Raw genomic sequence first — 27,769 nt, 5'->3', positions numbered from 1 at the left:
TATGGATGTCAGTACAGCTTCTTAGCAAGGTAAACTTCTATTAGGCCCTACGTCCATTAATTAAAAGGTTATTATTATTGTTATTATTATTATTATTATTATTATTCGTCATCAAAGATCAAAAGAAGACATGAGATCACCGACCTAAAATGACCAGTCTGTATCTTTATAGACTGCCAAAAGTCTATAAAGTCTTCGCCTGCTTTCATATTTTACGATGATGTGTTAAAATCGTCTGTGGTGCCACAAAACCACAAGAAAACACTTAAAGGAAGGCCCCATTGACCAGACCATCCGAAATAAACAGACCGATATCATGGTGTCGTGCAAAATAACGAGGCATCTGCAGCTCAATTTTATTAACTCTGCGGGGAAGATTTACAACTTTTTTGTACCAGAGGTTTAGCAGGGTCAGAGCCATGAGTGCCATGTCGACAACTCGCTGGTCAATTGTATGTGCAGTTAGGTGTTGTCATATCAGCTATGTGTCTGCTTCATAGGTTTATGTATTTTGAGCCTAGTTATTTGTACAATTTATGAGCGACAATGACATGGGGAACAGCGTTATGGCAGCCTTTCAGTGCAGTAATAATTGTTATTATAACTATATTTCGAGCTATTGTAATGTGTTTTTGTTTTTGTTTGGTTTACAATAGTCTCTTTATATATCAGTGTCTTTAACATTTAGGCTATCAAATGGGTCAACAGATGTAGAAAAAAAATATATGTAGGCTATATTGTAGCGCAATTGTCTACCCGAATTCTTTAACAGTGTAAATGTGTATGCATACGAACTGAACAGCTTACAAAAACTGGACTACAATTCATTTATTGTAATTCTAATGAACTATCGTGTTCAAATAAAGCACATGCCTCTGAATATGGCTAACAATATAGCCATAATCATGTATATAAAACACATACATAAAACACATACATAAACATTTACGATGATTTCCTTTTGTGTCCCGAGGTGGACGCCTGAACGCAGAACGCTGAGGAGACGGCGTGGTGGTGTGGTAGTGGTGTGTGCTGTGTGCTTCAGATGGAGGAGGGGGTGAGGGGGTCATTGTAGTGGGGGTGGCTGGGGAGGAAGCTAAAAAAAAGGCGCTTGTGACTGTGCCGGTGGAGCTAGCCATCTTTAACCTTAACACACATCCACCATGCACGCCGTGTGCTGGATTTGAGACTGCAAAAGGAAAAGGCTTGGCAATTGAGCGTAAGTGCAAGGGAGTGCTAGAGTGTCGAAGACACGGGGAGTCGAGGAGAGAACTGCCTGGTATTGTCCGAAGGGGCAGCATTTCTCCATCCAGTTCCGGTTTCTCTCCCTCTCCCTCTCTCTCTTTCTGCTTTCAGCGATCTGGGACTTCCAACAAAAGGCAGACAGCGACAGGCAGAAAACATTTTCCACCAGGACTCGTTTTAATGCATGCTAATCATGAGTTCCTACTTTGTCAACCCTTTATTCTCCAAGTACAAAGGAGGAGAAACATTGGAGCCAACTTATTACGACTGCAGGTTCCCTCAAAGCGTCGCCCGTAGCCACACTCTCGTCTATGGACCAGGAGCAGCCGCGCCGGCTTTCCAACACCCGTCTCATCACGTCCAGGACTTCTTCCATCACGGGCCGGCGGGCATCTCTAACCCAGGATACCAGCAGAACCCGTGTGCTCTGGCGTGCCATGGAGACGCGACGAAATTTTATGGATATGAGGCCATTCCACGGCAAGCGCTCTATGGTACCCAGCAAGAGGCGAGTTTAACGCAGTACCCTGACTGTAAATCCAGCAGCTCTAACCCCGGAGACGGACAAGGCCACTTAAATCAGAACTCCTCTCCCAGTCTCATGTTCCCTTGGATGAGACCCCACGGTTAGCATCATTATTATTTTCAGTTCTTGTGTGAGTGTGTGTGGTGCGTAAACATGGGATCTGTCTGTCTCTTTCTATGTACGTGTGTGTTTCAGGGTACCATGAGCCATATACACCAATCATGCCATATGCCTACAGTCAGGAAACAACACAAATATGTAAAACCACAGTAGCTACAGGCTACTTATTCGTAATTTACGTTTAGCTTTTTACTCCATGTAACAGACTTTGAAAATGTGTGTGTTTGTGCGTCTGTCGGTCAGTGTGTTCGTTAGCCTTTGTACAGTCCTATAACAACAACAGCAGCCTGTCCGTTTGATAGCATGAGAAAGTTCATGTCCTAACGCAATCACTGAGACACTGAGCCAACTCGGAATAGTTTATTTACCTCCCCAACCATCAGTGGGCCATCCAGTGAGATTTATACCGCAGTTATGAAGAAAAAGTGTTGTCATGTACATGTGCTGGGTGCACTGCAGAACACATTTCCATGGCACAGAGAATAATTGCTCCAACTTTTTACCAACCGTCTACAATACTACTGATTGTGCAGCTTGTGAGTTTCAGTGGTCATTTGGTTTCACCTCATACCCATCAAATACAGCTTACAATAACCTTTTGCTTAACCTTATAACTCACAACACTGCTAGCTCTTCGTTCTCCCTGTCACTCTCTCACACACACACACACACACACACACACACACACACACACACACACACACACACACACACACACACACACACACACACACACACTCTCTCTCTCTCTCTCTCTCTCTCTCTCTCTCTCTCTCTCTCTCTCTCTCTCTCTCAAACACACACACGAAGTAAGTAAGTTTGGGTGTGTGTGTGCATTTGACTTTGTAGATGGACACACATGACAATCAACAACAAATGTGTTTCTGGATGTCAGTCTAATACAATTGTGGCTAAAACATGTATGCTTTATTCCGACATGACATTGGCAAACTATAATTTCCATGAAGACCTAGTTATCCAACCTTGATACACTAGAGGCAGACACGAGACAGCTTTGCCCATTCTGTTTATTTTGCTCAAATGACATAACAATAGTTTGATCTTCCTTTGGCAAGATGTTCTAAAAAGCAACTCAATCCTTTCTCTTCATTACATTACACCCTATGAACACCAGTCTAATGCTGGTATGTAAACAACTAGATCTGATAAGTACCTAGGTACAAATGGCATTGCTTATGTGGTCCTAATGTAAGCCAGTCATTGGAATGGATAACAGAGCCAGTGTAAAATAACTGTCTTCCAAGTTATGACTAACAATCCTGTAGCATGGGCCTCAGTAAGTCTGACTAGTGCCTAAGCTTGTGTTAAATCTGTCTGTTGTCAAAAGTGCTGCCTGTACACTGAATGATGAAATGCTTGTTTGATTTCAAGCGCCTGGGAGACGCAATGGGAGACAGACGTACAGCCGCTACCAGACCCTGGAGCTGGAGAAAGAGTTCCTTTTCAATCCCTACCTCACGCGCAAGCGAAGAATCGAAGTGTCGCACGCTCTGAGTCTCACGGAGCGGCAGGTCAAAATATGGTTCCAGAATCGGCGGATGAAATGGAAAAAAGAGAACAACAAAGACAAGTTTCCGGGTCAGAGGGGAGAGACCGAGGCGGAGGAGGAGGGGAACGAGGACGCTGAAGTGGACGAAGCGGAGGAGAAGGAAACGGAAGAGAAAGAGGAGGCGAAGGAGTGATTTTATGGGCTTTTATGGTTATATGGCCGAGGGTCCCGCAAAAGGTGATGAGAGGAAAAGGGGGGTTGAGAAAATCGCTAGTTTTATGGCTATGATTTCAGTCACATAGCAGAGCATCCCAGTCTGCCCAAACACACCCAAGAAACTGTATGCTTGAAATCCACGAAAGCAGACTGTTCAGCAATGCAAATATGATTTGCTCAAGTCCCTGGTTCATTGATTATTTAACCTTGTTTTGAAGCGTCAATGTGTTATCACCAGTTTGGGAACTTGGATAAGTCGCATGAACAAGGTCGTTAAATACTCTTTCAAACTTTAAACATGGTAAAGTGTAATTAGCAGCGATGTTAATGGTTTTTACAACTACAGTGTATAGACAGGCCTTCAATTGAGGGTTTTGTAAATTTGTCGAAGTGGTGTAAAGAATCATTTGATTAAGGAATAGGCTAATGAAAATGGACCGAATAAATAGGCCTAGCATTGGCAATTGTAAGTCATCCTAGCAGACGGATATTATTATTATTATTATTATTATTATTATTATTATTATTATTATTATTATATTTTCTCAAAAGTCCATTTTAATCAACATTTTCCGACCCTTTCAAATTGCGGACGATGCTACCTAAGTCTGGGAAACCGGCGATACAGATTTCTTAACAGACACTTTCTTTAAATAGCCCATGTTTTGAATACATTTTTTGTTTGTTTTTTAGGCCAAGTATTTACCCAATAATAACGACTCCTTTGTATGTCTTCATAAGACATTAGCTACAAGCGAAGCTAACCTACCAAGCACTACCTACCTACTCAAAAAGGTCTTTGCCTGATGAGAACTTTTATTCCACATATTGGCTCTTATTTTTTCCGTACGACACTTTCAAATTTCCCCAACAACTTAAACTGCCTAGAAAACGCACATTTATATGTAGATCATCATACATGCAACAATTATTATTCTATATTATTAAGGAGTGGTATTTTAATGTGCTGGTGATAATAGCTTAGATTTTCGATTGCACTGAATATAATCTTTATGTATGTCTTGTAATACCTTACTGTTTAACGATATGCTCGTTTTGCTGGTGTTTCTCATGTGAAAAGACAGAAATGTGTGTGTCACCGCCATTGTATTGGCAATAAAGAAAATAAACGAATCGACTGCGGCTTTTCCTTCTTTCTTCCCGTGGCCTAGTTGTTAGACTATTAGTTTATGGCTTGTCTGCTTTAGGCAAATGCATTTTTCACTTTGGTGTAGGCCTAGTCAGCTGGACACGTAGCCTATCTTACTGTAGCTGCACCGTCCCCTTTCCCAGACAGGGAAGCGACGGTGAAATGAGATGGGCCTATAGGCATACTATGATTTTGGCACTGAATAGCCTGCTATATGGGAGCTACAAATTACTAGCTCAAATAATTTGACATTTGGCCGACCGTGATGTAGTCTAAATTCCAATTTGAAAGTTGTGGGGATTTAACTAACGGCACAGGTTGCCCGCAAATAGATCTAGTAACATATTGTACTGTCTCAATGACGCACTTACCTACCGGCGCAACAAAATGTAACCAGTTTGTTTATAGTTTGCTTGAACACCAGGGGTGTAACTTTGGGTGTGGATGGTTGGGACATGTCCATACAACTTCTGAGATAAACCTAGCTTGTCTCCACCACCTTTCCACAATCATAATGCAAAAATAGCATACCTGGACAATTTGCCATACGCTATTAATGTCCCCACCACTTTCCAAGCAAAACCTGCTGGAACCATACAAACACGCACATAGCCTACTGCCAAACTACTTCTGTTAGTATTCAACATGGAAAATTGTATGGTGTATGTAGGCTTATACGATACACATTTTCTGTTATTAGCAGTATTTAACATATACGGCACTATCAAGCAGTTAGGTGAAGGAGCTGGCCTGGCACAGAGCAGGAGGCGCAGGAGTGGGAGGCAAGCTAACACCTGCCTCCCAGGGCCTGGAGGAGGATGACCTGTCTTCTCTTTAAGGGTTCACTGGCGGACTGGGGGGGATTGAAACCCACAACACCACAGACAGGCGCACTATCCTTGACGTGCATGTACGCGGACGCATTCCAGGACAGATCATTACGCAGATCATTACGCACTTTTGTAAGTGACCTTACATTTGTAGTTAGTCATACTAAATGTTGTTTGTATGATTATGTGTCGTGGTCACAAAAAAACATCAATGTTTCCAGCTTTGGCTACAATAATTACATGATATGTGTTTAGTGAAGGCCAAACGGGTACATTTCTATAGCTGGGTTTGAATCTGGTTTCAGGTTTCAGACGTATAGACCTATTTCAATATTTAACGATGTAATTAGACGGAGAAACATAATGCGCATCAGATTCGGCGATCATGAATACCAAAAGGGATGCTCCTTAATTTCATTAAAGCTGCCACATCTTACACTGATCTTGAACATGGTAGGCCTCATTTGAAGTACTTATTATTAAGAAATGCCTTAAGAAGTATATTAAGAAATACTAGGCTATAATAAGAAGTGCATTATTTTACAGCAAATATCACTATGTTATCCGTTTGTCTCTTTTCTGGTGTTACAATTACCCTAAAAATAAATGCAACTTAAAGAAGTGCGCTCTATCTCCCCTTTTCATGTGAGTTATTTCATTGGAGACGCACCATGGGAGAGTGAGGGTTACTTAAAAAGCATGATCAGTAATAACTTATGAACAACTGTATAATTCAATACAACAGATAATGTGTCTGGTTAGACGAAAACTTTTTAGGCCCAATTGTAGAACTCGTAAGCGAACCCTTGTTGCGAAGAGGCGAAGATAAAAAAACAACCTTGAATAGTATTTTGGGTTTTACATTTAGATCGAATAGTCAAATATTTTCAGATTTAGCTGGCAACAAATTGGCCTATAGGTCAACAGTTCTAACGCGAATATTTAACATCCCAAATGATCGGTCGACACATAGGCCTTCTATCAGAAATGTTGATGCAATTAGATTACTTTGATTAGTCTGAACCAATACTGTTTTGACAATAGCATGCACAACAGTTATTGTGCGACAGAAAATAAGTAAATTGCCCAATCCTGGAAGATGGCTAAGCGCTGAATAGGTTGGCTCACCCACCAATGAGGTGCAGATGCCAAGAGGCCTACTTACACTGATCTAAAAAGCGTTTTGCGCTTTCATTATACCTTTTTTTAAGCTCAATACAAACCGTTAAATACAGAGCGAAATTACTAAAATTGCATGTATGTCCATAACTTACCTGGCATCTATAGGTCTATAGTAAAATAAAATAGAAAGCACGCGGGTTTAAGATCTTCTTAGTAGTTGGTTTGCAAGAGTTTTGTAGGCATTTTGTCTGAGTGTGACTAGTCCAACACATTTCTCAACCGTCTGCCGTTTTGTACTCTTCTTTGACGTTAGGCTATTCTTACACAACTGTTGGAATAACCGAAGTCTTCCGGTTGGTGCTATTGTGCGTGAGCGCTGTCCATTGTGTTTAGCGCCAAGCTAGGCCTTTATAATACCTGCAGTAAAGTTTATTGGTGGTATAAACGGGATGGTGTTGTTTCCGGACAGTCTGCGTCGCCTCTACATTTTAGCCGCTCAAACACATGATAAATACAGTCCTATGGCCTACACAGTTGCAAAACACACCACGACCTCTTCAGTCATTGTTGGATATTATGCGATAGCTTCAGTCTGTCTGAGTGTCGTGATTCTGTTTCGCAATATTATTGTTGTTATATCATCTAGGCTTAGGGGTATAGACAAGATGCTTGCCGTTTCATGCTGCATTTAGGGCTATGTAAAGTGCGCGATGTTCCATCCAGCTTGGATTCAAACTATTAACTCTACAACACATGTTGGTGCCCAGATCTCTGATTTTATTGATACATGTAAACCAAATATGTAAGCGTAAATACCATAGGCCTATTTATAAATGTTTGTCAACGGATTATTGATACGGCATACCACTCACAACAAAATCTTTTTTGTGTTCAACGGGCAACGGTCATCGTTAAACCGTCGCATCTTTAGCTGCTTTGTTGGCCCGGTGTTAAAACTGCCCACAACCTTTTTATTTTCAGAAACATGTTGTTGTAGCACTGAAATGCACAATACGCAAATTAATAAAGAATCAAAAGTCCACATCCAAGGAGGACAGCGCAGTGAGATGAGGGGTATCATCTAGCCTATGTTTTGGGGTGGCGAGAGTAGCAGGTGAATGCCGTTTCTCTATCCCAGGCCAACCATTTCAGCACGGTGCCACTGCTTTACTAATATTTTTAAACCAATCAGTTCTCAATCTGCTCTCATTACATGTGTCTGTGTTAGCTGTCTTTTACTGCAAGGTCCCCTTCGATAGTGTCTGCGTAAAATTGGAGGATAGAACGCTAGCAGTTGCTGTTTGGACAACGACACGCTATTGTCCACAGATAGACCTTGGGTGGTTGTGGCCTGCAATTTTCCTTTATGATATATCCGCATACTAGGCCTAATAATAATTATTGTAAAAAAATGTTATAGAAATTGAAGAGATCTCAAAAGAAGGATTAGTTTGGACACACGCATTGATAACAAATAAAAATGACAATTATTGATAAAATGAGCATGGGTCTATTTACATCACATAGCCTGAAATGAAAAAGACACTATTTAGGATTAAGAAGTAACATTAGAGATACTTGCGATCTACGCCTGTGATGGGTTTGATGAACAATGTATGGTCATAATTTGAAATAGCTATTTTAAATATTTACAATTGTTAGACAAATGGGGAATGTGGTGCGTAACAAAGATACATGATTGCTGCACAGGATACTGGTGTGGAATCTGCACTGTAGCTGACAGTGCGCTATGACCCATATGCTAACATGGGAGTTCATGGAAGCTGATAGATTTTGAGCAATCGTTTTTTTGCAGTGGGCTAAATAATACAAATTCCATTATCTTTATCCCAGTAAACATCATTAACTTTAGTCCAGGGGGTGTTCGATGGTCTCTCAATCATATTACAGTTTCACCAATGTATTCAGCGCTGGCCTGTACCACCACTACATGTGAAACCAAACTCTTATATGCTTCACCTTGCATAACAAACGATATCTTGGCGTTTCTACTTTTGCACAAAAGACAGTAGCCTGTGCAACACTGCAAGGCGAGGGGGAGAGGGTGAAAACGCAAGACATTCCTCGTTGTTTGGATGGGAATTTACAGCTGAGTAATAAAAGTTTACGACTAGATCGCCTCCCCTATTGGTGGCTGCTAGTCACGTGTCACCCCTCTATGAACATGAACTTTATGCCGTTGTCTTCCTCGCAAATACGTCCCTCTACTGCTCTCTGTTGCCACGAATGGGCTTCCAACTGCCGTTTAGGTTTCCGCGGTTTAATATGAAAAGGGCTTTTGTTTTATTGAACGTCTTTAGTTCAGTCACCCTATACCGTTTGTCTCGTAGCCAGCAATGGCCCCGCTACAGTAACCGCCTCCAGCACACCGTCTCATCCCCTCTTGCCTTCTGGAGAAGTTGAGCTCAAAGAGTCGAGGCGGCAGGCGAGCAGTGAAGCCCACTGGCTTTTTGTTTGGGTCAAATTGGCCATTTTGTTTTCTGTCAGTTGAGAAGACAACCTGGAGACCATGCCCAATTCTCTCTTGCCAGGCGCGTTTCCCCATGCCTTGGCTGGCATCCCCGGCAGCATAGACAGCGCACACAAGGGTGAGTAACCAACCTACTCTGACTCCCTATCGGCTTGAAAGTTTCCCCAGTTATCGGTACAGAAAATCGGTGCTGTGATTGAACATCTGAAAAACTGAGGACGAGCACATATCGCCTTCCTCACACGCTCCGTACGCACAGACGTCGCTGGTAGCCCTGTGTGCTCTCTGTCGGTGTGCCGTCGTTGGCTGCCCCTCGTCAGATTAATCATTCTTTTAAACACACCTTTGTGAAGTAGAGTAAAAACATATTGTAATATTACGTAAATGTTGAGCCACTGGTATTTTCAGGGGATATCGGTGGCGTGATTTAAAATGAAAGGTCCGGCAAAACTAGCGCGTATTGATATGAAGATAAGCATCAGGATTTGCCCGTCATAATGACTCGTGCTGTTTGGGATGGTGACTGGCATGCTTGCAGAAACATCAGTAATTATAATAACAATATGGTAGATCGCTGTGTTCATTATTTGGTGAAAATGACTGAAATTACATACACCTGAGGTTAACTGTTTACAATTTGTTTAGTCACGTGGCTCTTTTGTTTATACATTGATGTATATGTGTTGTCACTTGCTTCATTAATGCATCCAAACAAATGTGTATGTATGTAAGCTCTACGCATACTTGTGAATATATTGCAGATGACCAGATCAGTTTTTGGTGAGGGATCATTGGTTTGTCCTGGAAAGGGCACTGTGCGTCATAGCATGTTTGTTGCTGAAACGCGCACTATACACAATACACACACTCAAGATCGAGAGGCACGCCAGCGCATCCTCTTGTCAGTGGCCCTCGCGTACTGATCATGATGAAGGGAAGAGCAGTATAGTGCGGAGGGAGTGGGAGTGTTTGCACCCTGTGATAAGGTGGCCACACGATGATCCATGATGACGGTATGATCATGTCGGTCGCCTTTGCTGCTGCCCATTTGTTGACGTAGAGCTGCGTAAGAGGCCAACGCTAGGGGGCGGATTCATACATCCATCTTGGGATCTGTAAGAAGCCACATCTGTATCTGCTGATGGCCATTTTCATCACCATCATGGTGGAAATATCTATCTGCGTCCATTGCTCCCACCATTACATGTGTGGGAATGGGCCCTCTGTCTCCTGTACTTGCAGTCAGAATTATCTGCAGCATCAGCAATGCTCTACCTGCATCCTGCACCCGGCCCTCGCATTCTCCCCCTTCCACACACACACACACACACACACACACACACACACACACACACACACACACACACACACACACACTTTCTTTGACGTGCGGTCATCAACAGTATTAGCAATACTGCCACCTTGTGCCCACATATTTACCGAATGACACATTGGGTTTGAACACTGAGATTTGTCTGTTATGTGCACAAATAGGCTACCAACAATTTGCACAGTTACATTCAGAGGGTTAAATATTCCTTCCCGTTTGCATTATGAGACGAGGCCAGATTGCAAAATAAAAGCACATTGGCAGATTTGACAGGTTTTAGCATATAGGCCTAATTAGCAAGCTCGTGTGACTTGACATGGATTACTTACAATATTAAGCAAACCCCTGTCTGAAAGTGTGCAATATTTATTCTGTTTGCTTACATAAATCATCGTTTATTTTGTGAACATCCACAGTGTTGTTTTATTTATATTTTAGTGTCATTGTTTTCCTTTTTATGATGTTAGGCCAGTCTACTCTTTCCAGTCTACTGTGTTGTCGCTTACACGCAATGTGCTAAAGCATCTGACCGTGGTGCCGAAATGATCAAAAGAAAGGGACAACCAAGTATTCATTGCGCATGACCGGCATTTATTTGTATGCAACTCAAAATTACAATGTCATCGAAGTATTTTGCAAACAGCCTATATTTACAAATATGAGGTGTGTCTACTTGTAAGACGTTTCCGAGCTGGATTGAGACTTCTCGTCTGAGACCTAGAAAACAGAATGAGATTAGGGTAATTTAATTTCATATAAATGTACAAAACACCATACCAAACGCAGATGCCCGATTTTATACAATTTTCACAGCCCGTTTCGATTATGCAGATCCCTAAGTGGTACTATTTCAGGCCAGCACGATGATACTGAATAACTAAACAAGTGAGAAATGATATTAGATTTAACGCGTATGTACTACTACAAAGCTAATAATGTGGCCGACTTCAAATGATCCACATCACTTTACTGTAGGTGTAGGAATGTCGATAAAGGGCAATAAATACATGTCAGTGTGATTGGGGAAGATGCTGAGAACCCTATGAAAATGACTCCTGACGCAATTGCGATTTTAGATTGTGTCCAGTATAGGTCGTCCTTTTGTTTCCAGACCCAGAACAATGCGTCTCAGTTCAAAGGCTTTAAAGCCACAAACATTCCACGGCCCCACCCATTTACTACAGGGCTCGGAATGATCTCATTCTCGTTGAAGAACATATTTCACCACCTCATGCAAACCAGTGTGTAAAGGCATTTTACATATAAATATCTAGCCGTTTAAATCCTGTTGGTAACAAATGGTTCCGAAATGTAAATAGGCAGAGTGCTTGTGGGGCAGTATTTTGTGAGATTAAAGAAAACACATAAAAAAAACAGCACTAAAAGCTTGGAATGTTTCTAGATGCATTTTGAGTTTTATTGGCACTAAATTATATTAGCCTACTTGATAATTAACACGTCTCTGTTTCACCTTTGGCTACAGATTTCTGTGGCATATATATACCAAGGCTATTTTATAATAGCTATGTTCTCTGAATCGGTGTAGGATTGTGGTAATGTTGCTTTGCAGAGCAGTTTTATGACTAGGGGTGTAATCAATAATTAATAGTGCAAACAGCAATGCTGTTCTTGCATGCTTCTTCGTAAAGGGGTGCGTCGAAGCACTCTTTTTTTTATTTCGGCTGTATGCACGGGCATGCCACGTGATTTGTCTTTAGGGCGGCAATAAAACAGTCAGCAGTAGTGTGCCCCCCCCCCCCTTCACACAGGTATGTCAAAAGTCCAGTTGGTTTGGTGTGTTCCACTGAGCTGTGTTCAAATGATCGCCGACCCACTTTCCAGTGAATTACAGTTATCATAATGCGTCATGGTTGTCATCATCATGCATAGCTCTGTTGGACTGTTATAATATAGGTGTGTTTGTAGAACATAATGAACACACTAAAGTCAGTCACTTTCGTATTACTTTGCGTTTATATTTTGGGTACATCTGCATATACTGTAATTTGAGATTTGGTTACAGCCTGCAGCGGATAGCTTTTATGAAGACAGATTGGCATGAGTGTCGATCACTTGGCATAAGGAATTGGCATAAGCCTACACTAGAACTTTGTTGGTATAAATTGCGTGTACTGCATTACGTTGGCAGTCGAAGGTAAATAAAACAGGCAGTGGTATTCGTACGCTTAAATAATGCAGTGGCATAAGCACACGTTGTGGCAGTCAACATCATTTGGCATTTTACGCACCGATTACTCCACAGCGAGTTATTGTTATAGATTGTCTACCTTTCATGTTGTGCACGGCTTTAAGAGGCATCAATCACAATTCACCATGAAGAGTAGGATTTTACAGCAGGCCGAAGCTGCAGTACTGTCTCTGCTGTCCAGTAGCCTACTGCCAGGAAGTGTCTGATAGCCCGTCGTGTGTGTGTGTGTGTGTGTGTGTGTGTGTGTGTGTGTGTGTGTGGGGGGGGGGGGGTTGCCTTTATAGACACAATATGTTGAGTAAATGTGATTCACTGCATTGAATGAAATGCGCTTGCTAAATAAAATAAAATCACCATTCAGTTGGAATTAGTAAAATGGATGATACACAAGTGGGAGGGTGTGCTTGAAACAGCAATGATATTACGCAGCAGCTGATCATAGGCTCTGCTAACCAGATCAAAATCTGTTTGCAGATTATATCGAGGTGTGAAAGTCGGTTGAAATTATGTTATACCATATTAAGGAAGAGGTATTTGCTATCAACTGACATGTCCATTGATAGTCTCGGTTTCTCTCATTTCCATCCGTGGGAATGAAATTGACTCAATGGATTTACCATCGTTACGCACCAAATTACGCACCATTCGACATGAAGATTCAAGTGGTTTTCTGTGGATAGGCTTCTTTATTTTATCTCCAAAATACTAATAGCAACTTGCTTTTCATTTCATTTACAGTGGAGGTAAATAACTTGCTGCAATGTGAAATATAGACCCGAGAGACTTAAGTTTAGATTTACGCAGAATTACACATGGTGGGTAAACCCTTTACAGATTTCATCAGCAATTTCTGTGCTATGCATCTCTCTTTTTTCAGGCGGCGCGCACACAAACATGAACTCGAGGGCACGCGCCTTGTAGATCCAGTACGGCATGTGTGTGCGCGCGCGCAGGCGTGCGCTTGCCTGTTTTCTTAAAGCTTGATGTGCTTTTACCAGAGGGCTATGAGGATACGCTACATGTTCCGCAGCTCCCCCTGCTCTCAATTGGTGGGGAATGGTCAGGTGACGCTGTCATATTGTCCTTCTTTGAGCCACCCTTAGCTATAACACTTGGATTGACCGTCTTAACTGGACTATAGAAATAAATAATTTTGAAATCTGAATATCACCTAAAAGAGACGGATACAGCGAGAGGCTGCTACCTATAGGCTATGCGATAGGTAAACACACTCTCTGCCTGAAAGTAGCCATCTGTCTGCGAGGGAGAGAGTGTGGGGAAGACAGAAAAGTAGTTAAGAGGAAAGAGAGGAGGAAGAGTACACGTGAGGCCGATAGGGAAGCTATGAATTCCTATTTTGCGAACTCGTCGCTCCCCTGCCATTTGTCTGCTGGTCAAGAAGTTCTGCCTAATGTGTCCCTAAGCTCCAGCGGCTATGACCCAGTCAGACACTTCTCGTCCTACAACACTCCCATGAGCCAGAACCGGATCTACGCTTCGCCCTTCTATTCACCCCAGGATAACGTATTCAGGGCGGCTCGGGGACCCTACGACTGTGGATCAAACATATTTCTTCAGGAGAAAGATGTGCTCCCCAGCTGCAGGCAAACTACTATGGGACTTAACAGCCAGAACCACGTTGCTCAGGACTATAGCTTGGAGTCGGCGAGAAATGTTGCACAGGAGCAAAAAGGCAACCTCCAGATATACCCGTGGATGCAGCGCATGAACTCGCACACTGGTAAGTTTTTTACTAGGGACTGGGGGAGAGAATGGGCTGCTTTTACGATATATCCCGGCAACACTGAGAGATACTTTTTATGGGCCCATAAAGCACCACTGAATGGCTGGACTATAAAGGCCTTTTTTCAAAGAGGACTTTCCCATTTGGCCCTCTGCTTTAGCACCAAGGAGCTAAAAACGTGTAAATTTAGATTTTTGTCTTGACCATACATAATGCACATTTGCCTTATTTCTCTCATTATTCCTTGCCATCATGTTATGTAGAGTTTATTACCACAGAGGCAATAATAGTCTCACAAATCTCCGCTTTGAAATAGCCACCAACAAAGGGCTTTTTTCAGTAATCCTAATTTTGTTTTATACAGTAGTTATCTCATGCTAGCATACTTTTGTGTGAGAGATTTTTTTGCTGGTTTAAAATGTTTCGGGGGAAAAAAAGAGCCTGGAATTATATATTTTTTGTTATGGACCATTTCCGACTCTGATTGTGATATTTTGTCTGTTTGAGCACAGGAGTTGGCTATGGCACAGACAGACGCAGAGGTCGCCAGATCTACTCTCGCTACCAGACCCTGGAGCTCGAGAAAGAATTCCACTTCAACCGCTACCTGACCAGGCGGAGACGCATTGAGATCGCCCACGCGCTCTGCCTCACCGAACGCCAGATCAAAATCTGGTTTCAGAACCGCCGAATGAAATGGAAGAAAGAGAGCAACTTGACCTCCACGACCACCACCGGGGAAGCCACAGCGGCGTCAGAAGAGCCCAGCAAAGAGGGCGTAGAGAAGGAGACGGATGACATGAAGAAAGATGACTAATGAGCCGCATTCCTGCACTCTGTAGCCAAACACGTTTAGCACCCCAACACGACTACCTAATGTCCACTTAAATGTGCACTTTTAGCACCCAACACGACTATCTAATGTCCATTTAACTGTACATTTTAATGCATGATCCAACATTTAATGTTCAGGTGCCCTCTCTCTCACCCCCGCCATGGGCGCATGGACTCATTGCTGGGGCACAAACACTCACTCTTATGAACTCGCGCATACAAGCAATGCAAAGCACGTTTACGCATACCTACTAGCACGCAGCCAGGCATGTTCAGGAGCTGCTACAGCAGTTTGTGTTGTCAATGCTGTTGTGGAAGAGGAGTGGACGCAGGCGGATGACATGTACACGTAGCTTGTGTACTCGCTAGTGCCAATTGTGATCGTGCCGCAGAAAGATAATTCAGTATGTTGCAGAGAGCCCATACCTTTGGGCAGCACTCAGTTACTCGAGGATTCTGAAGCTCAACATCATTCCAATTGTGAACCCATTTAGGCCTATACTTGCACATAGCCTATCTGTTAGCCTTTTTGCTGTTGTTGACATTGCGTAATGGCCTATGAAAACTATTAAGACTGACAACTACACTACCTATATTCGACTGCTAGTATTTGTATTTGTCGATATTATGCCAGTGCACTGGTTGAGTATTGCGGGTTTACTTTGGTCGTTTATTTTTTAAGTATGAAGCACACAGCAGTCTTGTACAGAACACATTATTCTAGCAAACGTGTTCGTTTCACACTAAAATCACACAAAATGCTCATTTTTAATGTGTTGTTTTTACATGTGCTAATTTAATTAAAAAATGTTACACACGATGTGCAGTCGTCATTGTATTTTTGAGTTGACTCCCTTTGAAACCATCATTTTATTCAAACATACGAGAGGCATTTTGTCGAATAAAGAAAAAGGCCAGATATTTCACTTACTCAAACAGTGTACATAAGATGAATCGATATGCATTTCAAAGACATTCCGGCCTTGTACTGTTAGACCCTTTCAGATAACAGGAAAGCTGGACAATCTTATCCAACACCACCAATGCAAAAACAGTGAAATATGATCTACATAGGCCTATTTTTGTTCGATGAAGTTATTAATTATGGATGGGTTCCTCAGTAAGATTTGGCCTATGAAAACATGAGCAAATTCATATTATGTGTCTAGAAATATCACCCAAGAGATTGAGAGACAAACCGGTGTGGTAAGGAAAATGTAAAACATGGGCATTATTATTATTATTATTATTATTATTATTATTATTATTATTGTCATTATTGTTATTATTATTATTATTATCTTACTACTTGTAACAGCAAGGGATCTACACATATCAGGGAATTGTAGGCTAGTACAAATATTGCGAGTTTTGACGGCGAGAAACGATACAACTTTAAAACACTGTAATTTTAAAATGCTTGCAGGGTCTGGAAAGCCATCTTGTGATACAGTGGGTGTAGTGTGAAGGGTGGCCAGTGGACAAGGCTGGCTTTGCCCAGCAGCAAACGCCAGATGACGCTCTTGGCTTGCAGTCTGCCGAGCCCCTTACGCCCGAGCCCCAAGATACTCCCCTCACCACCAAGTTACCGGACACGTTTCCTTCATCCATCTCCCACCACCCGGAGATCAAGCCAATTTATGACTGGCCAACATTTGCACGTGATTCTATTTAAGCATCCCATATTTGGGCAGTCCACGTCGAATCAAGAAAAAAAGGAAATGATTCCCCCACCTATAAATCCACGCATTTTAAGGACAAATATCCTTGTAACTTCCAAAGAGACACAAATAATGAAAGCATAAAACGCCTGAAACATTTGGAGAATAACAGGTGCGGAGGTTCCGATTTCCGCTTCTCTGCTACCCATGCAGGCGTCTGACTTACAGGACTCATCTGTCGGGTGCATTTTTTATTGTCGCTGAGATAAAATGAGTTCTTACGTTGCGAGCTCCTACTGCAGTCAAGCTCATGACGCCTCGTACGGCACTCACACTTTTGGTAACTATGGATCTCTTCCCGAGCTCCAGCAAAATAGTTACTACCGAGACGGGCTGGATCTGAGCGGAAACATGGCCGAACAGGCTTCCTGTAACTCCCCAAAACAGGAGGAGATGAGTACAAGCCTCAGCATCCGGAGCAACACGCCGCCTGAGCCCCCTCGTTCCCAGTCTTGCTTTGCAGCCGTGGGCGCCCCCAATGTCCACATCCAAAACTCTTGCAACTTGGACGGTCTAGTGTTGCTGAACCAGAAGCTTCATCAGGGAACTGGGGAACTATTCACGAAGCCCAGCGGCAAGAACCAAAAGCACCAGAGCGAGAGCAGAGTGGAAACTGAGGCGAATCAACAGCAAAATTCGGCCCAGAATTCGAAGCAGCCACAGATATATCCTTGGATGACTAAACTTCACATGAGCCACGGTAAAGTGTGTCTTTGGATATTTTTTCTTGCAAAAAGGGCCATCATTCTGAATTGTCACAGCATCTCCTTATCATTTTCTTTTTCATTCACAGCTCTCGCATTCCATTTGGCTACCACAGACCAATCGCAGGAAATAATAAAGTAGTTGCTCGTAAATTTTACGACAAAGCCATTTATTGCTCGTAAAGCTGCCCTGTTTCTGTGAAGGGATGATATGAAATCAAATTTATCGCGCTACTGTAATTGCATAGGACAACGAACACTGTTAAAACTACTAATAAGAATGTTTTAAACCCAAACCCACATATATTTTGCTGTTCTAAAGATTTTGGGGTTCTATGCTGGGATCATACTCTCGTGACCTCAATTTGAACTTTCCCTGACGCATCTGAAATAAGGCTGAATGCTCCCACTGCCTGAGGTTGAAAACCTTGATACATCATGGGCCATGATGTCCAGACCCTTTATAAGCAATGGGATTTAAAAAAAAATCATGATTACATATTTCTTGATCTTAGGAGCATCGTTGGGTTATTCACTCATGATAACCCATTGTACTTCGCATCACTTGACGCATAGCATCCCCTCCTCAAGGGCTGAAAGCTCATGCTTTCAAACTATTGCATTTGGACTATTGTACAGTGCTATACGTTCTACCAGAGCACGACAATACTGGATGCTGGATACGTGAGGTATGGGATGAAAATACCTCATTAGCAGCACACACTCGTTAGGAACACCCCCATGTCATGTCAACAGGTCCCATTATTTGTCATTCATGGGAAATAGGGGAAATCCCCAAAACACATCTAATGGAGTGTTCGCCATGCTGTTCTCACCCATTTGCATTTGCTTTCAATTTAACATTGTAACTCCATATTTTTCTGATGCACTTCAGAATCCGAGGGCAAACGCGCACGAACCAGTTACACCCGCTTCCAGACTCTGGAGTTGGAGAAAGAGTTCCACTTTAACCGCTACCTGACCCGCCGCAGGCGCATTGAGATCGCCAATAGCCTCTGCCTCAACGAACGGCAGATTAAAATCTGGTTCCAAAACAGACGGATGAAGTGGAAGAAAGACTCAAGGTTGAAAGTGAAGGACAACACGCTATAACGTCTTTATGCGGCACTGCTCCTGTTGCCTAAATCAATTAGGAATTATCAACGCAAACATAAATGTCTAAATGTGTAATGTATATTTAAAAGTGTAAATTAAGATGTGTGGGCTTTTTTCGTATGGGGTGCTAGCCCTGTATTATTCTTAATGCATATCAGCACAATGTTGGCTGTATTCATCTGTAAATATTACTGTGCTAGCTACTTTTAGTGATCATGTTTTTTTGGGACATGTAGCGGGTGGCATATAGCGGGCCTCAAAGACGTCTGTCACCCATCTTTGTTTTACAGAGCCAATATGGCACCGGATGATGAGTGGTTTTCTCAAATGCGTTTACAAGTATAATATGAAGGCTTTATTCAGGTGCCCGTCATCAGGGTGCCTCGATTGAGCGTCCGTCAAAAATGCAGTTTATGCAGCCAGACAATTAAGGATCTCACTCTGTATAATGTATGGAATATGTTTTTTTTTTCTTTGCTTAGCAATTACGCCCGTGTATAGGTGAAGTGTGGCGTCCTTATTAAGTATGGATCTCACGTCACACCAGTTTGTATAGGGGCCTTTGTACATCGCCTTGTCAATGGACAAGTTGAGCTTTGGCTCTCTGCTCTCCGTGCTGTCCTTAATCAGTGTTGAACATTTTGTAACTGTGTGTATGTATGTAAGTATGGCTGTTGAAATTGTCTTGAAGTGCTACTGGACATGATTACAATAAATTCCTGTGGATTCCTATTGGTTAATTTCACTCTTGTCTTGTTGTGTTTTTGTGTCGACACCTTTGCGCAAGCGGGGTCATAGCCTACTAATATCCCTACAGGAGTACCCATCCACTCAGGTTAAGCTTGATCGTCATATTTCATTTTATGAATTGTAAATAACATAGCGGTGTTTCTACATGGTGCGTGTTCCCTGCCTCAACCCTGATGTGTACAGTGACTTAAGTATGTAGGCCAAACTATTTTAAGAGCGAGGATATCCCCCTGTAAACTTGGTTACACCGGAAGCTGCTATTGTGAGTTATACTGGCATACACCGCCAGCCTCAATTAACGTGGCTCTTATTTACAGTTGCGCACGCACCCAGACAGTTGCTAATAAAACTTTACAACACCAATAAAACTCCCGGCGTCTCCTCGCACCCTTCACACACACTCACGCCTGCTTCCTCTTCTAGCAGCCCTGTCATGGAGTATGCTCATCCATTATTACAGGCCATAGTCTGCAGAGCTATTGCCGTCCAAACGGGCGTTGTGGATTTGTTTTTATTATTATTTTAAATAAAGAAAGTAATCCGTGTTAATTTGCAGTTTTCTAATCAGACTTTGCATGGCATCATACTTAGTGTGTGTGTGTGTGTGTGTGTGTGTGTGTGTGTTTTCCAAATGGCCCTGTTAAAATAGCGTTTCACACGTCTGGTTATGTGGTTATGTGCTGTTTGTAAAGAAAGTTGTGGAGCAAGTCGCCACATTTATCAAAGAACAACTGAAATGAAAATGCAACAATTAATATAACTCGAATAAGTATAAATTACAAAAATAATAAAGCTTAATATTGCGCAAACTGTCCAGCTGTCCAATAGCTCAAATGAAGATTTGTGTCATCCAAATGAAAGTGCAAACAATCAAACGTATAGGCTATTGGTAATCTTAGAATAAAAACTCAAATAAATGCATATCAAATAATTTCTTGCAGCGTACATGTGGGTTACGGCCTATAAAGCCATATAGAGTAACCTTCTCCCGTGCGGAGAATAGGACTTGAACTTTTCACCCCAGAAATATGCTAATAGCCTACAAGGCCTGTGCACTTTTTCAAAGCGCACCATCCAGCAACCGAACAATTGTAACAAACGTGGTTTAGTTATTTCATTTAGGTTAATATGCATTTAAAACACTCCCAGGTTCAAAATATGAAACTACTCACCGTAGAATTGAGGTTTGCCTGTCTAATTTCCATTACCCTGAACAGAGACCAAATGCTCACAATACTAGTCTCACCACACGATAACATAGGCTACGCACTTTCTGGCCAGGGTAGTGACTGGTCACTGCTTTTAAAATAGGCTACATCCCTGGTCTATAGCTTTCTTTTGGTGTACTTTAAAGTTTTGAAGGTTATTTATGCCAGTTGCCCGGAGCAGGGCCGGTGAGTGGTTCGCCACGAGCACGTGGTGTCATTAAAGTGGATTTTATGGCCTGGAAGACCTGACAATGCCTCACTATATTTACATCATATATAATCTTAACTGTCCGGTATCGCAGCTGCCGACTCGCCTTAACTGCGAGGGTAAGGCTCGCGGACTGTTTAGTGTGGATTATCGAGGGGCGCGCGCTGAAGTCTACTCCTAGCAGCCAGTCTGTTCAAGGGGAAACAAAATGTTCCTGGTAAGTGACAAAAAATGCTCATTTTATTAAGTTATTCTTTTGGTAAAGTAAATCAATAAATACACTGAAATAACATCCACTTAAGACAGGAGGTTGAATCCACCTAATTTGGACCATGCAACAGTGAAAATGCCGCCCTAAGACATGCTTGAATAACCTGGACTATATATTGTATTTTTGTTATTTGGGGGAAAAAGAAGTCCCACTGTTTCACCTTTTCTGAATCTATCTTTGCTATGGTTATGGGTTAATATTATTTCCATAATTAAGTTGTGTTAGGCGGTCTGTAAACAGTTGTCGGAGATGGTCGCGTCTGGTTCTAATGGCAGATATCGAGTTGCAGAATCTTGAGTAGAATTGTATCATTTTGACTGTTCAGCAGTAAAGTTTCTCATAGTGCTACAGCACACCTCTTCGTGAAGCTAAAAAGCGAGGCCGCCTGTGCCACCACAGCACTTTCCAATTTTATGCACCTCCTCGCAACCTTTTGGTACAGCGTGTGTCGGAGGCAAAATCCATGTTGAAAGAGCTCGAATTATATTTTCCAGCTCTCAGAAAAAAGCAGACATTGCAGGCTGTGGTGGAGTATGCGCATTGGCGTGTTGTGTGTCTCTGTGTTGGCTGGCTGGAGGGGCGGGGTAAGGGGCGCGCAGAGGAGAGGATCCGCCAGAAGGCTCCGCCATAGCAGTGGGGTCATGTACAGGGCAACGCGGCCATAAAACAAATCACTGGCATGGAAAGGTCAGCCACCAAGATAATCACTAGCGCAGCAGAAAAAAACGCTCCTTCAAAGACCCCCCCGTCTATATGGTCATATGCCTTCCTGTAGGCTGCTACATATATTAGCTAGCTTCAATTATTCATATCCGGTTTCTAAATATTTGAATTGAAGCTAACATGCTCACAGGCAAAATGTCAAATGTTTTTATCGACAAAATTTAAACTAGTGTGGAAAACAGTCTATGGCCCGCATAACCCGTTCTACTATATGACATATTTCCAGAGAAAAGCTGGGTGATGAAGGGAACTGATAGAACACGAGGTTACTCATCCTTCTGGAATTTGCAAATTCGCCACAGCAGCTTTTGCAATTCTGCTGGTGGTGATATGAAGAGGAGACTGCAGATGTTTTTTTCTCCTTAAACAGAGCCTAAAAATAGAAGCAAAATAACATTCTTTTGTTGGCATAAAAAAGAGATGATTTTAAGCAGAGATGATTCTATTTTGGTTACAGTACTCCCTGTAAACAGAATTAGGATAACATTCCATTTCCAATCCACAACATTCTGTAACTATAACAGAATGATGGGTTTGTTGATATTTACAGCATTCCATTTAATTCCATTTATAACATTCCATATCAAGTCCACAACATTCTGTAACTATAACAGAATGTTGGGCTTGTTGATATTTATAAAAGAACACGTGGTTTGTTGTAGGTTGTAGAATGGGCTGCCATAATCAACATTGTATGTGTGTCACCTACATTTCTGGACAGACCATATGTTATGGCTGTCAGAATGTTGTTGTTTTGCATTGGGCAAATGTCAGGCGTGTTACTGAGAAAAGGAGTATGCATGGAAGTCCATACAGATTATTATTATTATTATTATTATTATTATTATTATCATTATTATTATTATTATTATTATTTCAAGCTATAGTGGAGGCACACAGACATTTCATCTGATCAGATGCAGTGATGAGAGCTTCTCTCCTCTCCTCTTGCACACTCAGCAGTAGGGATAGAGCATGTATTGATCAGCTCCAGAACGCCACCCTTATCTCACTCAGAGAGGCCGAATACTAATGAAATCTCTTTCGAAAGTGCACACTCAGTCCTTAGGAATGCTCCACTCACACTGTATGTGTGGCTCATTTCACTGAGATGATGACTGCACCCTCTCTACCAGCACATCAGAATCACTGCAATAGCATGGACGTGTATCTTTTGTAGCCTCTTACTGCAGATGGGGTCGCCGGCGGGCCTATTCACTATTTGCTGAAAATACTCAACTACATCATAACAACATTGCTATGACAGTGCAGAGAGCCTTAAGTAACAGATTGAGACATAGACATTACAATTTTGGTGACAGTAAGGTTATAACATAGGTGCTGCGCTAAGGGGTTAATTAGGTCATAGCTCAGTGATCTCTGCAATGGTATAGGACTATGCAAATAGGTGCACAAATGTTTGTGGTCAAGGCTGAAATGTTTGATTTAATTCTGGAAGATCAAATATAGTAACAAAATGCAGTATTGACAATGAAACCGACATTTGCCGTGATGCCATTGTATTGCATTACTGACTTTGACTGCCGATCTGTCAAAACAGAAGATGCATATTAGTGCATGTCCTGAACTCAAGCTGCATTCTCCTGTTGTTTAGAAGCATGTTTGTCTTGACCCAGCTTAAGGTCTGGAAAGAGGTTGTGTTGTTTTGTCATGGCCGTTTCATCCACTTATGGACAAACTTTATATAGTGGATGGCTCCAATGACATGTGTGACAGTGCCGTCCCCTCCTTGTCTACAGTGTCAAACTATCACGGCAGCACTTAACAAAATGAGGTAGATATTGATTAAACAAATGAGAACAAGCATGATGCAAGTTACCGGTAAAGCAGGTCTGCTCTGAGCTTCAAAAGACATACACACACACACACACACACACACACACACACACACACACACACACACACACACACACACACACACTTCACGTCATAGGCGTTATCAGGTAGCACAGCAGGTTGTGCATGACTATCACGGTCCTGTTTGGGGAAATAATCAATTGGTCTGACATTTTCAGTTGCTACCAAAATTTGTTCAAAGAAAAATGGCACACTGCTTTGTTTACAAAACAGTATCTAGGCTAAATGTGCTATTCTAGGAAACTGTTCAAAAGGAGAATGTTTTCTTATGTGGCTCACTTCCACGGTGGTATGATGTGTTTTAACCCCAAATGTGTTTTTTTTTTCATGAGCTTACATGCATAGACCATGGTCTGAGTGTCTTTACATGCTCAAACACAGCTGTGGTGATCGCTCTTCAAAATGGGTTGACTTTCTTCATATTTGTTGTGAATATCAAGTAATATAGGCCTACATACATTATCAATCATGGTTTGACTAGTCCACCTGATTTTAGGAACATGATGTAAAAATAGCATCCACTTACCTTGTGCACTTGTCATCTTACAAGTAAATTTGCCTGCAGTGATTGCATTACATTCAAGCCTTTGTATTGTTCAGTGTGGTGATATAATGGGGGGTAAAATATCTGTTTCATCAGATATGCTGATTGCATTTTCATACACACACTGTGTAACATCCCATAATATTTTCTCACAGTAAACTTGCGGTAATTGTGAAGATATTTACTGAAGAAAATATTTACATCCTAGGCATAGAGACAGATGAAATTCATGGAGGAAACAAGGTCAGTGGTGATGTACATAGTGCAGTCAGTCCGCTATGTGGAAATTGAGAGATTTAACCAACAGCATGAATACACCAAATAATGGCAATAAAACATGTTGTATGATGCTGCTCGGCATGTAGCTTTGTATACTGCTTTTGTGAGGTGCACTGAATTGAAATTATCACAGGAAGGGTGTTTACTCAGATTGCAAAACACCAACCCCCTCAAAAAAGGCATATATCTCTCTGTGCGTAACTTTCAAGTCTTGGTTTTTGAAACAAGGAAGTTGTTTTTTTGCTGTCTGGGTGCATTGTACTGCTCAGACAGTATTCTTATTACAATAGCCTCCCAAATACAGCTAGCTGATTGGCCAACGGGGGGCGCTGTTCCATGCCCTCCTTCGCCGAGCAGGTGGTCACTGTCTGCCCAACAAGGTCACACTTGAGTGGGATGCAGAATGGCGCTCAGGTGTAACGGACATATCTAAGCAGTCTGAGTATGACTGAAAATTATTTCATTTTGGTTCATTCAAACACGATGCTTTTAATTTCCCTTCTAAAATTGCCGGCACCGCGGTAATAGGCTACAATTACGCAGGCATTATACTGTATAGAAAAATATTTGTGGATATGAATACATTGTTTACTGCAACCTTTCCAGTAACGACGTGGGTATTGCAGACATACTTAGTCCTTAATGGACTGTTTAATTAGAAAGATAAAGCTGTTTGATTGTCCAGCATAGCCAGGCTCTACAGTGGGCTAATCTAGGTATAGCCTACCTTTTTATATTTTAATAGGCCTACTTTATATGAAGAGCAAACATGGCGCACAAAAGAAAGAATATGACAAATTTTTGTCCATAAGACGCTGTCCATTTTGTGAAAGCAGACTGTTTTTATGAGTAGTGTTATTAGTATTATTTATGACAATATGTCAGATGATGACAACCCACAAAGCCTATCCATTTCATTATTTCATCGTTGGCCATATGCAACTCGATGCGTTAGTATTTGTAGTTTACCTCACATTTTAGAAAACATGTTTTTGGAATTTGACAATTCTCTACCAAATGTGATAGCTTGCGAATAAATATTATTTTTTAGACATTAATTTGGACTCCTTATAAGAAGGACATATTTGTCCTTTATTTCCTCCTTGTTGTCCTTCAAGGAGTCTCCTTACTGTCTACGTTTCACCACCTAAGAATACGCCAATACATTGGCAAAATGACACCCAAAATAACCTGCGCTAAATACAGTGCTTTGTCCTAGTTTTAGAGATCACGCCCTTGGACTGAACGCTGAAATTACCCTGCTGCATGCCGAGACAAGAGACAGAGGAATGCTACACAACGACAGATACCTGACAAAAGGAAACTAGCAGCGTTTGCCGTTTGCTGGAAAAGAAAAAAAAACAGTTGGCTATTTTAATGGCGAGTTGAAATTATGAGGGCGCGTTTCATTTTTCATTCCACTCATTTGTCAATTTCTATAGTCAGTTATGATTGTTTTTTTCTTGACACTAAATCCAATGAATCAAAAGTAAAAGAAATTAAATAACACGCGTAAAATTATATAAAATATGCACATTTTATATGATTTTAAAAATGGCTGTATTAACAACTCTCAAACTGTAACTTCTGTTTACAAACCTGGCACCCGTCACCTGGGCGTTATAGGCCGTATGTGGGCAAAGCCCATGATTTAACCGAGACTTGTCACAACAGTGGACGTGTAACACCTGCAATGGAAATTTTAAAATTCATTCGAGTGTATCCCTTGTTATTGTACAGAGCGTCAAAACAGGGATCTATTGTCTATAGGCTACCCTATATAATCAAGCCCACTACTGTTTTTTAAAACAAAATTACCTTTCCCTTTCAGCACAGAAGAAAACGAAGACGGCAGTGACATAAGGACACGCAGGACTAATCGAACATGTAAGTTACTTTCTTCTTACTTTCGGTGTGTTGACAACAACACACTGTACTCAACTTGTACCGCCGTGTTGCTCGCTAGTCGACAGAGAGGGCAGTGTTCACTGATGATGCTGTCAGCTCCCTGCATAGGCATTGGCTGGCGGGATGCAAGTCAAAACCATCCTACGTCAGAACATGGTGGGCAGACACACTACCATATGATTCATCATCGTGCAGGTCCTTTCATTTCCCAACGTCCAACATTATGTTATACAAACACACCAGCTACCAGTTAGATTGAAAATCAAATCACAGGCCTACAGACATGCAAAATAATATATAAGACTTTTGCAGTTATGTTAATCAATACAAAAATACCCACTTAAAGCATCCAGATAAAATAACCATGTTACAAATATTTCTGCACAGATGGCATTTTGCGCCGAGTGTTTCACATTGGGCAAAGCATCTACGCCTATTAAGATCGCATGTGCATGTTATGCTCCTGATCCCTGCGATGTAAGATAAGAAGAATAGTAACGCCTTGTGTAGAGCCATGCAGATGCCCTCTGCCAACTCTCTTAATGTGGATAATGTGATCTCACACGTTGCATTTTAATAGTTAGTAACAAACATCCTTTCATCATTTAAAGCGTTCGCATGCTATTACATGTTTGACCAGCTAAAACAATCAACACAACTCTATAGGCCACAGGAATAACTACTGGCATAGTATGATTCAAAATATTACCAGGAACACAAACAAGTTATCTCAGAATTATTCGACGTGGATACCACAGTGAATGGTAGGCCTATTAAATCGTGGACGACTTATTAACCGATTTAACTTCTATGGAAACATAATGTATGCCTACTGTAGGGGCCCATGTATGGTCATACTTGATAACTAATATTCTGTCCATAAATATTCTTACTTCTCTGAAGTCTGAATAAGAAAATAATTGTGTCGCTCCATGGCTCCCTGTCGATCAGCCTTGTTAAATTAGTTTACAAAGAATCGATTTTGTTGTCTACACCTGAACTGCGCTCCAAATAATCGATACCAATGTCCCTTGAGACTGTATGGGTTGTAGATTTAAGTTTCTTTGGACACATAATTGAATCTCTGAAATTGAACAGATGTTTTCATATTTAACTGGTGTATATAGATGTT

General features: G+C 41.6%; 4 protein-coding genes across 5 annotated transcripts in view; all 4 read left to right on the top strand.

Annotated features, from left to right (window-relative positions):
- Window positions 1-27,769, top strand: part of hoxc10a (homeobox C10a) — a 63,733-nt gene that overhangs the window by 15,755 nt on the left and 20,209 nt on the right. For both annotated transcript variants that reach the window (XM_063208162.1, XM_063208160.1), the window contains exon 3: window positions 26,561-26,616. The gene's annotated coding sequence lies outside the window, so the exon portion shown is untranslated. The remainder of the gene's footprint in view (window positions 1-26,560; window positions 26,617-27,769) is intronic.
- On the top strand, window positions 1,105-10,513 carry hoxc8a (homeobox C8a). Its single transcript, XM_063208165.1, has 2 exons — window positions 1,105-1,871; window positions 3,284-10,513. Exons 1-2 carry the CDS (start codon window positions 1,430-1,432, stop codon window positions 3,592-3,594), a joined length of 753 nt encoding a protein of 250 aa, XP_063064235.1. The 5' UTR covers window positions 1,105-1,429; the 3' UTR covers window positions 3,595-10,513.
- Window positions 13,029-16,545, top strand: LOC134456694 (homeobox protein Hox-C6a-like). Its single transcript, XM_063208158.1, has 2 exons — window positions 13,029-14,490; window positions 15,006-16,545. The coding sequence occupies exons 1-2, from the start codon at window positions 14,094-14,096 to the stop codon at window positions 15,308-15,310; spliced, it is 702 nt and encodes a 233-aa protein (XP_063064228.1). The 5' UTR covers window positions 13,029-14,093; the 3' UTR covers window positions 15,311-16,545.
- Window positions 16,628-20,250, top strand: hoxc5a (homeobox C5a). The gene is made up of 2 exons (XM_063208166.1): window positions 16,628-17,748; window positions 18,648-20,250. The coding sequence occupies exons 1-2, from the start codon at window positions 17,259-17,261 to the stop codon at window positions 18,863-18,865; spliced, it is 708 nt and encodes a 235-aa protein (XP_063064236.1). The 5' UTR covers window positions 16,628-17,258; the 3' UTR covers window positions 18,866-20,250.

Source organism: Engraulis encrasicolus, chromosome 10 (genome assembly GCF_034702125.1).
Source record: "Engraulis encrasicolus isolate BLACKSEA-1 chromosome 10, IST_EnEncr_1.0, whole genome shotgun sequence".
Classification (NCBI taxonomy): Eukaryota; Metazoa; Chordata; class Actinopteri; order Clupeiformes; family Engraulidae; genus Engraulis; species Engraulis encrasicolus.
The sequence above is the reverse complement of the archived record's forward strand: the minus strand, read 5'-3'. Positions and strand labels throughout refer to the sequence as shown.

Bases quoted from the DNA above. Each gene is read 5' to 3' on its own strand.
- hoxc5a (XM_063208166.1), top strand. From the start codon at position 17,259: ATGAGTTCTTACGTTGCGAGCTCCTACTGCAGTCAAGCTCATGACGCC. The intron at 17,749-18,647 runs GTAAAGTGTGTC...GATGCACTTCAG, and splicing joins TAAACTTCACATGAGCCACG to AATCCGAGGGCAAACGCGCA.
- LOC134456694 (XM_063208158.1), top strand. From the start codon at position 14,094: ATGAATTCCTATTTTGCGAACTCGTCGCTCCCCTGCCATTTGTCTGCT. The intron at 14,491-15,005 runs GTAAGTTTTTTA...GTTTGAGCACAG, and splicing joins GCGCATGAACTCGCACACTG to GAGTTGGCTATGGCACAGAC.
- hoxc8a (XM_063208165.1), top strand. From the start codon at position 1,430: ATGCTAATCATGAGTTCCTACTTTGTCAACCCTTTATTCTCCAAGTAC. The intron at 1,872-3,283 runs GTTAGCATCATT...TTTGATTTCAAG, and splicing joins CCCTTGGATGAGACCCCACG to CGCCTGGGAGACGCAATGGG.